Source organism: Nelumbo lutea, chromosome 1 (assembly GCF_056320005.1).
Source record: "Nelumbo lutea isolate HS-2025 chromosome 1, American lotus-T2T, whole genome shotgun sequence".
Classification (NCBI taxonomy): Eukaryota; Viridiplantae; Streptophyta; class Magnoliopsida; order Proteales; family Nelumbonaceae; genus Nelumbo; species Nelumbo lutea.
The window spans coordinates 181,469,517-181,484,410 of NC_142684.1; the positions used below are offsets into that span (position 1 = coordinate 181,469,517).

General features: G+C 36.8%; 1 protein-coding gene and 1 pseudogene across 2 annotated transcripts; both read left to right on the forward strand.

Annotated features, from left to right (window-relative positions):
• Positions 1–1,309: 1,309 nt before the first annotated feature.
• Positions 1,310–6,379, forward strand: LOC148879626 (putative RING-H2 finger protein ATL21A). Its single transcript, XM_088961214.1, has 2 exons — positions 1,310–2,449; positions 5,679–6,379. Exons 1-2 carry the CDS (start codon positions 1,540–1,542, stop codon positions 6,125–6,127), a joined length of 1,359 nt encoding a protein of 452 aa, XP_088817340.1. The 5' UTR covers positions 1,310–1,539; the 3' UTR covers positions 6,128–6,379.
• A 3,655-nt stretch (positions 6,380–10,034) lies between these two features.
• Positions 10,035–13,950, forward strand: LOC148879627 (putative RING-H2 finger protein ATL21A pseudogene; annotated as a pseudogene). The gene is made up of 2 exons (XR_016109107.1): positions 10,035–10,707; positions 13,288–13,950. The product of XR_016109107.1 is annotated as a putative RING-H2 finger protein ATL21A pseudogene (transcript).
• Positions 13,951–14,894: the final 944 nt, after the last annotated feature.

The window sequence follows — 14,894 nt, forward strand, 5'->3', positions numbered from 1 at the left end:
AAACCAAATTTTAAAAACAAAAACAAAAAAAAAAAACCTTTTTTTTTCGTGTGTATCTAAGTATCGATATGTAGAGGTATATCGATACTTTCAACCATAGATATTCACCCTTGTTGGCAGGGAAGGAAAGAGCACTCCCCACCCTGCAGGGTCCCCAACTCTCACCTTGTAGGAATCCCCAGCCCGCTATGTGTATAATTTCAAATTGTAGATATTCATCCTTGTTGGCAGGGATGGGAAGAGCACTCCCAACCTTGTGGGGATCCCCGGCCTGCTATGTGTATAATTTCAAATTATAGATATTCATCTTGTTGGCAGGGATGAGGAGTATTTCCCACCCTATAGGGTCCCAAGCCCGTTATGTGTATAATTTCAAATTGTAGATATTTAGATTTTCAATAAGTGGGTTTAAAGTCTTAAGGTCTCCAAAACTTGAATTTATGTTGAATAGTTATGTTTTTATTATGAATTAATGGATTTGTATTTATATTTTTAAAAATACGATTGCATATATGTGAATGTATTTGAATATATTGATATCTATTTTAATAAGATTATAAATTATAACTATTTTATTTTTAAATTTATTTAAAATGAAATTGAAATAAAAATAAAATGAATTTTGACATGATAAAGAAATAGTCTCCTAAGAGACAGGGATGGTAAAGAGACAGGAATAGTTTTTTTTTTTTTTTTTGGGAGGGGGGAGATTGAATTTTGACATCTTTTGATTTATTTAGGGCTGTTAATGGGTCGGGTCAGACCTGATGGAGCCGGACCAATTAGGGCAGTTCTGGTTTCAGAACTTGTCCCAATGGATCGGTTCTGATTCTTAAAAAAAGCCCCGATTATTATTGGGTCGGAACCAAGTCCATCTTGTCCCAAACCAATTTGGACCCGGCCCAACCCATGTATATATATATATTTAACAGACTTTTTTATTACATTTTTTAGCAATGGTATTATTAGCATATCAAAATGGGGTCCATCGGGTTGGACCCAATTATTTCAAGAACCGATCAATTCAATTCTGAGTCTGAGAGTTACAGACCCGGGTCGATTCCGGGTCCACGAATTCTCCTATAGCCCTATAGGTTCCGGGACGGGTTCTATCAGGTTCCGGCCCAGAACCGACCCGTTGACAGCCCTAGATTTATTGGTTGTTTTAGCCCTGTGCTACAAAATCATCGTAGTGAAAGCTGTTTGACCCACACCCATGATAATTTGTCATGCACAGGAACCTAAAAGCAACATAGGCTGTTAGCTATTTTTTCCTCCAAACAGCAAAGTTTTTCGATCGCACAGAATACAGATGAACATGTCCAAAAGCGTAAAAGAATTACCACCCAGAAGTTACAGAATCCTGACCTACAAATATCCCAATCCAATGGTGTTCGCTGATCAAGCGAGGCATCTAGCTGCATACGGTTGCCGGTTGCGGTGGCTCTTTTCATCACCTGAAGGATCAACATCACGGTCATTGTAGTTGTTGAACACCCACTTTATTTTCCATTTAAAATTGCCCAAACAATTTGATTGATGGAATTCTCCTACCTATTTTACTATTCAGCTCAAAGCAATGAACATGATAAACGATATTTGCAGTCTATCAGCTCAGACTTTCTACGCCTGAGCGTGTCAATTACTTGCTTCGATTGTTTATATTCATTTGAGTTAGGAGCAGGACACAGTCACACCCACCGCAATACAAAAGAATTTCGTCGGATGGGTGCCACCGCCATACAAGTTGTCGCCCTCTTTTTCTGTCTCTTCTTTTCCTCAGCTACAGCAGCAGCAAGAGCCAATGAATTATGCTCAAGTTCGATGTGCGGCGACAATGGGTTAACCGTTCGGTTCCCCTTCAGAATAAAAGCTATGCAGCGGCAGCAGCAGCAGCAGCACTGTGGTTATCCGGGGTTCGATCTTAGTTGCAGTAGTAATCTGGGCAAGACGATTCTGAAGCTGCCATTCTCGGAAGGATTCTGGGTAAAGAAAATCGATTATGTTAGACAGGAGATACGAATCGGGGATCCTGGGAATTGCCTCCCCAGAAGGCTATTACATCTTAACCTTTCGGGGTCTCCTTTCAAGGGTGAATTCTACCAGACCTACCAGTTCTTCAACTGCTCGTCAGACTTTCCAGGATTCCAGTTCGATTATATTCCTTGTCTCAGTAGCTCCACCCACATGGTGTTCGCTACCTCTTACATTCCATTCGCTGGATATGTGCCCGCCACATGCGACTTGATTTCAACCGTTTCGATTCCAGTTGTATGGCAAGAAGATTATGAAAGCAACTTCGGGCGGTTTCCATTGTTTGAATTAAGCAACGAGCTCCAGCTAACATGGGACTCGCCCAACTGCGGAGATTGCGAAGCGAGAGATGGCAAGTGCGGATTCATGACAAACTCCACCCTTGAAACTGGATGTTTCGGTGTTCCTCGACGCGGTAAGTTTCTTTCTTTCTTTCTTACTTCATCCCTTTTATCTTCCCAATTCCCAGTAATCTGCTTGAAGTGGATAGCTGAAACTCAGGATGGATTTTCTTCTGAAAATCGACACAGTAGTGCTGACGGACCAGTCCCACTCTTCTTCTAATTAAAAAGATACAAGATAATTCGTGGTGATCATTGATTGGTCTATACCCATATTCATTACCACGGAGCAGATATGTGAATGATAAAACTAAAAGAGAAAAAAAGATGAAAGAAAGGAAAATAAAAAACAGAATAGAGATGCTTGGAATACAAGACTGGGAAATTGGTCGGTTGTCTGCGTACTTTCATGTCAACGTCCTCGGTCCACCCATTCAAGGAATACGTCATATCTAATATTCAATTGGTTAGGTTAAAATCATTGTTGGTTTAAATAGAAGAGAGCTAGCAATGTTTGAATTGCTGTTTTGAGGGTCCGTTTGGTTTCGTAGCGGGAATTGGAATTATAATTAGAATTCAAATACTTGGAATGAAATCAGAATGGTCTATTCTTATAGTTTGTTTGGTCCAGATAAAAATGAGAATGAAAATTGGAATCAGCGGAAATAGGATTTTATTTTCAAGAGAGAGGACAGGGAATAGCCATTCCCTCAAATGGGGGAATACCATTCTAGTATGGGAATGGGATTTCAATTCCACTCAACCAAAAGATTGTAATTAGAATAGCCCATTCCTATTTCGATTCCATACCCCTATTCCCGCAAATTAAGCGGGGCCTGAATCTTTTGATCAAATTAGATTTATGAAATCATTTTGATGATACCCAGTTGAACCGGCCAGGTCAATAACGGGTTAAGTAACTTCCCAATTGAAAAGAAATTAGAAAAGGAATTTTAGGTTCATGGAGAGAGAGAAAGAGAGAGAGACACACCACACCGAAACTGTGGTTATCCCTCATCGTGAATACAGTCCTTGGATCGGTTTAATTCTCCCATCAAAATAATGATAAGGACACCACAATGGTAAACACATCCATATGCAAGTGGTCAGGTTGGATTGTAAACCAATCATTCCAAACCTAAATAGGGTCGTCCAGAGATCTCATTATAACATTCTATCTTTTTTCTTTTATTCATTCTTCATTTACACAACAGGGTTAATCTATTTTCAACCCATGACCCCCTCCCAACCCTGGTTCACACGGAATTCAATCCGAAGTGTCTGCTACAGTCAATAGGAGACTTTACCAACCGATTAATTGGTATCTTGCATTGGTGATTATTTTAATATCAACAGCAAATTAAAACAATCTGTTAGGCAGAAAATATTGTTAGGTGGAGCTAAGATGTCTTAATATGTACAGAACTTGGACCAATAGGATATATATATATATATATATAGATAAATAGATAGATAGTTGCTACAAGTTGAGTGCAAACGAATGAACTATCAATTTAAGCAAGTCAACCACCAATTTGGTTTGGCAACTTTTCTAGTGGGTAGAAATGCACATCCCTCATCGTCCCTCCAATCTCCCAACTGTGAGAAGGACTTTACTTGGGCTTCCATTCGACTTAACATCTGCTGTGAGCCTGTGACCATCCAAAATATTTTTTTGCTGCCTTTAGAAGTGTAAATCGGGCCGTGTCACTCATGGCTTGGTATAGTCCCAAACGAATTTGGACAGATCCGGCATGACAGTCTGTGGGTCATGTTAGGCCTGGGGTTTTAGGTTCATGGGCTGGTACGATCCAACCCGACCAAGCGGGCTGTGCTGCTCATAGCCCGTGACATGGCCCATATATATTATATATATTTTATAAATATTTATATAATATTATATAAATTATAATTATATAATAATATATTAATGAAATAAATATTTTTTTTAATTTTATTATGCTAATTTAATTATTATTATTATTATTATTATTATTATTATTATTATTATTATTATTATTATTATATATAAGCAATTGTATACACAAAATTTATATAAAATTAAAACTTTAAGTTTTTTATCAAATTTTATAAATAAATAACTTTGACCTAATGCACAGCCCAACTTGACCCAAGGCTCGGCCTACAGGCCAACCCGACTCACAACATGGCACAAGTCTGCATAAACCTAACCCGTGAACTATATCGGGCCGACCCCCAAAATTTTCACTGGGGAGGACGGGCCTTTCACAGCCCACTTTACACCTCTAGCCGCCCTAAATGAAACGCAGCCTAACGACTATTATGATATTATCTTTAAGTCCCATAAATGTTTCTAAATTCTCTTAAACTTAACACTAATTTTGAAATAAGCCTTAAAAAAAAAAAACTCTGATTTTAAATCCCCGACACGCTTATTTATATTTTCTATCAGGTCAATATCAATGACCATAACAGAGTTGGTCCACATATGCTTAACTTTTAATGACAAAATTAACCTTGACCAATTAGTCTACCCTATCAACGAGATTGCATTTCCTGTGACCATGATTGCAGAACAATCCAGAGACCCCTCAATAAAATGCAAATGCACATGTGTTGGAAAGAAAAAATAAAATATCACATCAACTAGTGTTTGATTTGAAACATGGCGTATTCTTATTTCATTGAGGGGTCACATGCAGCCACAACTGCAGAAAATCTTCTTATAAACCAATTTTTCTGATGCCCCCTATTAATTTTTCCCATATGACAAAAATACCCTCGGTTTACTTCTCTTCCCCATTATTGTCTATTTCATATTAATTCATTCCACAATCCATCAAAAGTCCATTTTGAGTGAATGGATTAGGTCTATATTGTGGAATTTTGGTTCAAAAAAATGGAATTAAATAATGCGAAATCATTATAATCTTGCAAATACTGTTAGTTTTTTTACTTGCAGCAAATGACCAAATGCCTGAGAGCGAAATTTTAGGATAAGTTTAAGAGAAAGTCAGAAACATGGAGGGTGCTTCAGATGATAACCCAACCTGAACCGATGGTTATAATCTTCTAAATTCTAAGTAGTGTAATAAATTGGACAGTTGTCAATGTTTTGCCTTTTCTATCTATTCAGAATTTCAGATGTGGGCAGAGATTCGGACTCCTTACTTGTAAGTTCAATTATGAACAAAATTAGACTTGTTCATGAATCGGGCCGCGGTGTAGCTTAATAAGAATGGGCCCAACCCGGAGCAGTATAAAAAGATCCTGGGCCCAGAATATTTGAACAAGAACCTAATTAATTTTGGGGGTGTTTAGGTATCACAAGGAACGTCCGGTACGCCATAACAATAGGAGTGGGCATACCGGCGTTGATGTGCGCAATTGGGGTCGGATGCTACATCTGCAGCAAGTTGAGGTCATACAGTGGGAGGCGAAACATGGACAGAGAATTGACTACATCAGTCGTCACACCACAGGCGCTGACCTCCACCACTGTAGTGAATGTGAAGGGGCTTGACGGAGCCACCATAGAGTCCTACCCAAAGCTGGTCCTGGGCGAGAGCAGGCGGCTGCCGACGCCCGACGATAACACATGCGCGATATGTCTGTCGGAGTACCGGCCGAAGGAGACGCTGCGTAGCATACCTGAGTGTAAGCATTGCTTTCATGCTGATTGCGTCGATGAGTGGCTGAGGATCAACGCCGCTTGTCCCCTTTGTCGAAATACGCCAGGCCCATTACCACCTCCTGATGATGCTGCGTGATCCCACATTTAATTTCACTATTATTTAATTTATTACCTTCAAACTTCCTTCTCCATTATTTGTTATGTTTATGTGCTTGTGTATAGCCTCTTCTCTTGCAGTGATTTTTAAGGCCTCTCTTTCAATTTTGTATTTTGTATTTTGCATTACAGGTTTTCTTTTGCCTTTCAATTTTACAGAAACAATGCTAGCCTTTGTGGTATTTGTAATCCTCTATGTTTAGAGAGAGAGAGGAACAAGAATATCGAGATATTTGACGTGTCCAGAATACTTTTGGCACACTAGCCATATGTACAGCCACTTTTGCAAGAAGACAAAAGGAGGTTGACATAGACCCTCATAATTGTAGAAACTTGATGGCTGTGGAACTAATGATAAGGTTATTAATCATTAATAAATTCATGAGTCCCATTGTAAAAGTGCAGAGCCCATGTATTTAAATAATGGCATGGAATCTTTGGTGAATTTTTATTTCTTGTGGACTCTAAATGTAAAATTCTGAAAATGATCAAATATCTATTTTGATCCCGTATATGAGAGTTTTTGTTTGTATTTTAAAGGTATCATTAAAAAACAAAAAATTGTACGATTGCACTTTAAGAAATAAGAGATAAGAGAAAACAAACAACTATTTTTCTTTTAAAGTTAAAGTTTAAAAAAAAAATCATTTTTAAAGATAAGAATTAAGAAAAAATGAATAAGACATAAACCTTACTCGTTTAATTTGGCATAGAGTCTCAAACCAGGCCTCAAATACTCACATGGACTTAAAATTTTTGGCCTAAACCTAACTGGCATAAGCCCATACATCATAGATATATACATTTTAGACCTGGTTAAGCCTAGAAAGAATGCTCTATTTCTTTATGGCGAGATTGCATTACTCATCTATGTTTTTAGGGGAAAAAGTGATTTAAAGGTCAGGGAGACGCACCCCAAAAGTTTGTGGTGCCTTAGAGGATTGACATGATCACATGACCCACGGTAATGTGGGGCCGATAATGAGACATTCTTTAGATAATTGAATAAAAATATGTGCTGAAATGATCTCTTGAATACTTATTATTCTTTTCATCTCATTTTATTTTATTTTCTAAAATATTATTTAACTTTATTTGAAGAGCTGAAACAGAAAAACTTTGGCTGTTGGAGGCTCTTTTGACCCAAAAGTTAAACATGACATGAATGAACTAATGTGTCGAGTTCAAGAACATTCTCAACAGCCTAGGCTGTTGCCCCCAACAGCTAAAGTTTTCTGACAGACTATTAGTAGGTAGGCCGTGTCTCTCAAGAAACCATTTTTTTTTCTCGAGGTCTTTTCATAATCTATTTTATAAATCATCAGTGTTTTCAACACGTCGTTTACCCGGCCGGTTGAATCCTTCAAATCATTACTGATTAAGATTTCAGGTTCGGTTCAATCAAGACTCATTATACAGTTAAAAACCATTGATTTAAGGAACTGTTTAATCTGGATGGTTCAATCATTGATCCATTCGACTTGGTCATCAGGTCACGAGTTGTACATTTAATATATAAAAACTTCCGAAGACTATAATCTCACTATTTTTTGCTTCAAATTGCATATTTTAATATTTTTATAAATAAAAAGATAAAAACTGAATTAAAAAAATATAAATTAAATATTAAAATACATATAACATATCTTATATTATTTATTGATAAAATATATTTATATGATAACATAGCACGATCTGAACCGTTCAACCCAATCGGTTGAACCGGTGACGTAGTGACAAGAACGATTCGACCACCTTATCGATTTTTAAAACATTATACAAATCGTATTCACAACGTGGCAATCTTTCCATGTGCCACGTGGTGTGGTAGAAAAAGTACATGACAGAATGAGATTAATGTCACCATAGAAATATCTATAGGTGATCATTGAGTTGTTCGAGAACTAGTGTACATGGTTCTGGGCGGTTCAACCGTCACTAGTTCCATCCGATTTTCAAACAGTATCGTTTGAATAATTATAAACTTTGGGAAGGTGTGGGTCAGCAGCACCTCTAAGGGGGCGGGAAAATAATAGTTGTATCACGGCATTCAATTCTACCGGATTTTCACAAAATATAATGAAGTTTGATTTTATTTTGGGCTAAAATATTTAATTAGATGATTTTTTTTAATTTGCCTAAAACTTTGCTATGTATTTTAAATAATTATTTTGAGAAAATATATTTCCAGTACATTAAATTTCCTATTAGCCTAGTCAATGTGGAAAAATGTACCACCTGATTGGTTATGATACCAACTGGTGGGGGTGGGTAGGTGGTGGCCTAGTTGGTAGGATTGCTGCTTGAGACCAATGTATTCAAAACCGAATTGGACCAGATGGTTGGATCGGAAAAATGGGAATCGATTGTCTAATTAGTTCTGTTTTATCTTAAAATTACTATTTGGCCAAAACTTATTGATTTGACCGTTGATTTAAGTGGTCAAACCATTAAATCGTTCAACCTAAGAACAGTTTTTGATCGATTTTGGGTTTTTTTTTATTTTTGGTAAATGCACTGTCCGTACGAACTGGATAATCTGACGTTTGACCCAAGAACTAGACCCCAAAACGATTCCTTATCTGGTTCAGTTTAGACCTCGAATCAAATCTTATTGCCCTCAGGGGGTTAGGGGATTAAAGGGGATGAGAATGTTTTACCCCATTATAAAAGTATGATATTGAAAGAGTTTTGATTAATCAAAATTTCTATAAATTTTAATGAATACCATCTTATTGATTACCACTTTTAAAAAGTGATACCGGTTGATTGGTTATAAATTTTTTGCTCAAGTCTTACGATTGAATAGGTGGGATTTAAGATTGGGGATTATACCATTTGGGAAGAGGGAGAACAATTTCTTTTTACTTTTTTTTTTCTTTATGATATCCAATTTTTATATACCTCTCTTATCTTTTATCTCATTTCTATTTTTTCTTTATGATATCCAATTTCCTTTTAACTTTTCTTTCTCCCCTTTTAGATTCTCTCTTCTTTTGGTTATATAACTTATTCCTCTTTTATCTCTTTTCTCTCTCTAAAATGAATTTCAACTTTTATATTTGAGTTGAACCGATTAGCTACATAAAGTCATTCGACATTATAAGAAAAATCCAAAGCTTTTGATCTTATTTTTTCTAAATAAAAATTGGTTTACATAATTTTAAATACTCAAATGCAATGGGTGGATTAGAATGGGTTGCAACCCATAACCCATTAACATACAATTAGTATGGGTGGAAAATGGGTGTGGATTTTGATATTCAAGTACTCAACCCACCCCATGCACAGAACTTATAAACAGTAGTTTTATGAACAACACTGTGGTTGTTAATGGACTCTGAAAATCTGATACCAATTGGACATTTGACCCGATCATCCCAGATTTGGATGTTAGAACTTGAATATAATTAATAATCAAATTGAATGTACTTAGATTTAACTTAATCTGATCTTATTTAAATCCAAATTTAATTAAAATTTTATCATTTTATGTATATATAGTGCAATTTATGCACACATAAGTTAAAAGTTATTGCATTTTTATTTGTTATTCAAGAACAATTAAGACCAATATGAATTAAATCCGAATCTTGGGTACAATCCGAGTATGAAATATTAGGTTTCGGATCGGATTTAGATCCAAGAATTTGAAAATCAGATTTCGGATCCGATCCGATTACAGCCATTGACGGCACTTATCACCAACTCACCTTACCTATAACCCTAGACCTTTTGTAACAACGCATGTATAATTATTTGGTATTACAAGCAAACGTATAATTTAATTTAACCTAATGAAGCCCCGCACCAACGGGTAGCCAGTCTTCTGTATTATTTATAAAGCTATAGGCGGAAAATAATCAATTCTTTTTCTTTTCGAGCAGATGGTTATCTTAGAGCTCATTCCTTTCTTCTTCTTCCTCCTCCTCTTCTCTGCCGTCGACGGCGAATGCCCAAGTTCCGTGTGCGACAAACATGAGCCGATTATTCGATTTCCTTTCAGATTGACAGGTGCCCAGGCCAAGAACTGTGGGTATCCAGGGTTCGATCTTAGTTGCGACATGTTGGGTAGGACAACTTTCAAACTGCCGTCTTCATCAGAACAGTTTTTCGTGAGGAACATCAACTATTTCATGCAGCAGATTCAAATATACGACCCGTCGGATTGCCTGCCGGAACGGCTGATGAACCTCAGTCTTTCCGGTTCCCCTTTCGTGGGTATCCACTATCAAAACTATACTTTCATGAATTGCCCGTCGGAGTTCATTACATCTCGGTTCACACCCATCCCTTGCCTGAGTAACTCTACGCGCAGCGTTTTGGCCATCACGCCTAACAGCCTTGCTAGCAAGATGAACAGTACGCCATGCGAGACTATCACGACCGTCTCGGTTCCGGTTTCCGGAGGGTATCAATATGAATCTGGGTTTTCATCTAGCCTCGACGGTGACCTTCTTCTGACGTGGGTGAAACCTAGCTGTGGAGATTGTGAAGTTCGGGGTGGAGTTTGCTCATTCACGAACAACTCCAGTCTTGATGTCGGATGCTTCGATAAAGGTAAGCTTGATCATTTCTTTTCAGTTTCCACCCTATAACTCCCTCACGAGCTTCCCCTCAACTTTCTATCTGTTTCTCTCTTGTTTTCCATCAAATCCAAAAACAGCTCCAACCATGGATTATCCATGGTGTGGTTTTGTTTATTAGAAGAGAAAATGTTTTGAAGACAAAGAAAAACGAAAAAGAAAGGTTAATGGATCACAGAAATGGATTCATGTGGTTTCCACGTCAACATCTATTGACGTGGCAATTTTCGGCCATATGACCCTCCGCCACAGTGGCGAAGAGATCCACTTTTATGCCCTATCTTTTAACAGAATTATTAATATTAAGGTTCTAGATATAAATAGAAGTACATAACTAGGGCGCCGCATATAGCTATATATACACCAGAGGTAAGAACATTTTGGATGTGCCCACTTCATGCCACGTGGCTAAATAATACACATCAATTAGAACTTCTTTTATAAGTGATCACACCCGTTTTGGGGTGTATAAAAAATCGGTAAATGACACACCAAGTTCGGGTTTCCTTCTTTCTACACGTTACCAGCATTGTCATTCCGAGTTTCTAATGAATCAGCATTTTCGGTTGAGTGGGTCAATAAGGTTTTTTATTTGGATATATAGTGTCATTCAGGACAGAGCCATAGTAATTGATTATTATGAAACCAGTATATGTTATGGGAGATTTTGGCTGGCTTGGTGTGGGTCAACGCCAATAAATAAGTAAATAAGTAGAATTGAGTATATAAATCTACTATACCAAAAAAAAGAATATACCCACATACCACTCTGATAAGCAAACCTTAATGGAACTTGTTAACGATTTTATTTTATTTATTTATGTTGGTAAAGTTGTACTTAACACACATTTGCGGGTGGGTGGCAATGCTTATGGGGTACGAGCAGAGTTTTGTGGGAAGAGAATCTAACTTCTAGTAGATGTAGAAACTAGAAACTATCCAGTATCCACACAGCTTTACAATTTTTCAACATAATATATAGCAGCATATCTCAAGTACTTCGTATCAATGATCACATATAAGAACAAAACATGTTTGAGATGTGTGACTGTACGTTGAAAGCTATATGGGTAAGTTAGGGTTGCAACTTGCAATTCAACTTGTCCAATTTGAAGAATTTCAACTTCATCGGCTTGAGTTAGGGTTGGGGAGTTTACATCTCCGCTTCATAAGGAGTCGCTCCATAACACATTCTCGTCGTATATTGAGAACATCTCTCAATGATAATATCAGTCTCGATGAAGTTGTTCTCAATACACAGCCAGGGTTGGGCCTACTAAAAATTTTACAAATTTTCAACCCAACCCAAGTTGCATCCTAGGTGACATCTTGGGGGTGGTAGATCCGCTGTATATTAATTTATAATTGGGGACATCCCATTATTCCCTTTAAAGTACATTGAATTTGGCTTAAATTAGTAAAATATTTCAATTCAGTTTGAACAATCCCAGAAGTCAGCTTGTGGGTACGATTATAGAAAGTCAACTTGGAAACCATAATCCAAGAGGCCCCCGAAGGCCCGAAAGGTCCATTTTTGTAGGTATATAAAGTTAATGAAAATTAAAATAAAAAAATTCCAAAAATATGTTTTATTATGTTTTATTTTAGTAGTATATACTTCTCCATAAATGCATTCAAGAGCCATATATATATATATATATATATATATATATTTTCATCTTTTTGAGTCAAATACACACTCTTGTACATGTATCAAATTTCAACTCCCACATCCATGTCCATGCATCCAACAGTGGTAATGAATGAAGCACAACACTTTTCGCACTTGGTTTTTCAATGCGGTGGAGCTACTTCTTAGTTGCAGAAATCTTGACCATCCGTCGTCCCCACAAACTTTCTCCGCATGATAGAGTGTCTATGCATTATGCCTTCGACATTTTTACTGTTGCATATGGACTAACATGTCAGGAAAGGAGAGCCTTGTAAATAACATGGATTGGAAATATAAACAGGAAACTTCTTAGGAGTTGCGCTTTATTCACAGTATGGACATGGATGTGGGAGTTGAAATTCAATAGATGTCCAATAGTCTAACATCAACTCTTAAACACGTTCATAGAAAATTATATCTCTAGTTCTCTACCATATGAAACGGTTATTTGTCTTAATTTTAGTGCAGGTCATAAAAACTAAATTTAATTATATAATATTAATTTATTAACATATACATCAATGCATGTGCCCTTACACTAGTATTATTATTAACATCGACCCTTGTTACCAAAGTAATGTTTGATATGAAAAATAGCATTCATCCTATGCTGCTCATTAATGTCAAATAAGCCAAGAGAGAGAAAAGGATAAAAAAAAAAATGTACTAAAAAATTCCATTGAGTGTTGGACCGACTGTAGACATGTTAGAAGAGTGCATGCAACACTGACCCTTGCCTAACATTTTATATGAGCTGAGAAATGTTTTGTTATGGTTGTGCCGTGCAAACGCAAAGCTTCGTTGCAATCCAAACTAAGCTTGTAGCTCATATTTCATATTAGTTAGTCCTACTAAATGAAGGTACCATGCATTTGTATATAGGCAGTGCAAACCAATCGCCAAAGGGTCTCCAAGTGTTCAAAGGAATCGTACTGGGCATTGTCGTACCTTTCATCATGTTCTCCATCTGTATAGCAAGCTACGTGTGCGCCGCAAGCAAGTGTAGAGATTCCGGATACAATGAACCCCAGCCGCAGCATGGCGCTGTAGTCTCGCCACAACCCACGGTTGTGGTGATGGGCCTAGACGAGCCCACCATCCAATCTTACAAGAAGTTGGTGCTGGGAGAGAGCAGGCGCCTGCCTGGACCCAACCACCGTGTTTGCTCCATATGTCTGTCGGAGTATCAGCCCAAGGAGACATTGAGATGCATACCCGAGTGTCAGCACTGCTTTCACACCGATTGCATTGACGAATGGCTCCGGATGAACGCTTCATGTCCTCTTTGTCGGAATTCTCCTCCTCCCCCTCCTCTCATTCTCACCTAATTTCCACTTATTTTAAATCGCTTAGTTTTTCACTTTTTCTTGGGTAGTTGTTTCTATACCAAGTCTAATTGTTTAATTCTTTTGTTTTTTCTCCTCTTTTCCCTGTGGAATTGTAGACTTGTTTGTAATCTGTAGATAATATTAGTGATTTTGTGAGAACTGCTAACCGCCTAGCCCATTTACATGGAAAGGAAAGGCCTGCTTAACTGTTTTGTCTCTTTATTTGTTCGTTCTCATTTTGCGACACCAATAACTCATTGCTTCCGCACCTGACAAATTATAAGGATATTTGAATCTTGCAAAGATTTCTTTTTCTTTGCTTTTTTAAAAGAAAAGTGAAACTGCAATCCCATTATCCCAATTCGATAGAATCAGAGTAGAGTCTATTGCAGAAATATTTTTTATCTTTTAAAACGCAACATTATTCCCAAAAAGGTCTGATATAAATCCACGATGAATAAATTTGGCATAACGAGCGACTACATACAAATTCTTCCTTCTTGGGTCCTCTCTGACATTAATGCAAAAAAAAAAAAACACCTCTGGGGCTATGTTCTTATAGCTCCTTTATTGCCAGCCAAATACAGAACTGCAAATCGCTGGCTCAAATTTGTAAGCACAAAGTTCACAATCTTTAAAGTAAGGTTTTCATCAAGAAGAATTTGTGAGGCAACATTGAAATTAGGGGTGGCCACGAGCCGAGCTTCTCAAGAGCTATTCAAGCCCGGCTCATGAAAAGCTCAGCTTGGCTCAGTTTAAACTGAGCTTTGAGGCAAGCTCAAGCCTGATATATAGGCTTACTTGCTAATTAAGCCAAGCTCAAGACCAATGAAGTTCGACCCGCAAGGCCCGTGAGGTTCGCGAGCCTTATATAATAAATAAATAATTTTTTATTATATACATACATATATATATATATATAGTTTTTATTTTATATAATAATATTTTATATATAATATTTTAATTTTATATGTATAGTAGTAAATAATTTTTATAATTCTTATTTTTTTGTATGTAAAATAAAAACATTTTTATAGGTGTATTTTTTTATTTTTATATGTAAAATAATAAATAATTTTTATAATTCTTAATTTTTTGTATGTAAAATAAAAAAATATATTTTTATATGTATATTTTTTATTTAAAAAAAAAAAAACTTGA

Bases quoted from the DNA above. Each gene is read 5' to 3' on its own strand.
- LOC148879626 (XM_088961214.1), top strand. From the start codon at position 1,540: ATGGAATTCTCCTACCTATTTTACTATTCAGCTCAAAGCAATGAACAT. The intron at 2,450-5,678 runs GTAAGTTTCTTT...GGGGGTGTTTAG, and splicing joins TTTCGGTGTTCCTCGACGCG to GTATCACAAGGAACGTCCGG.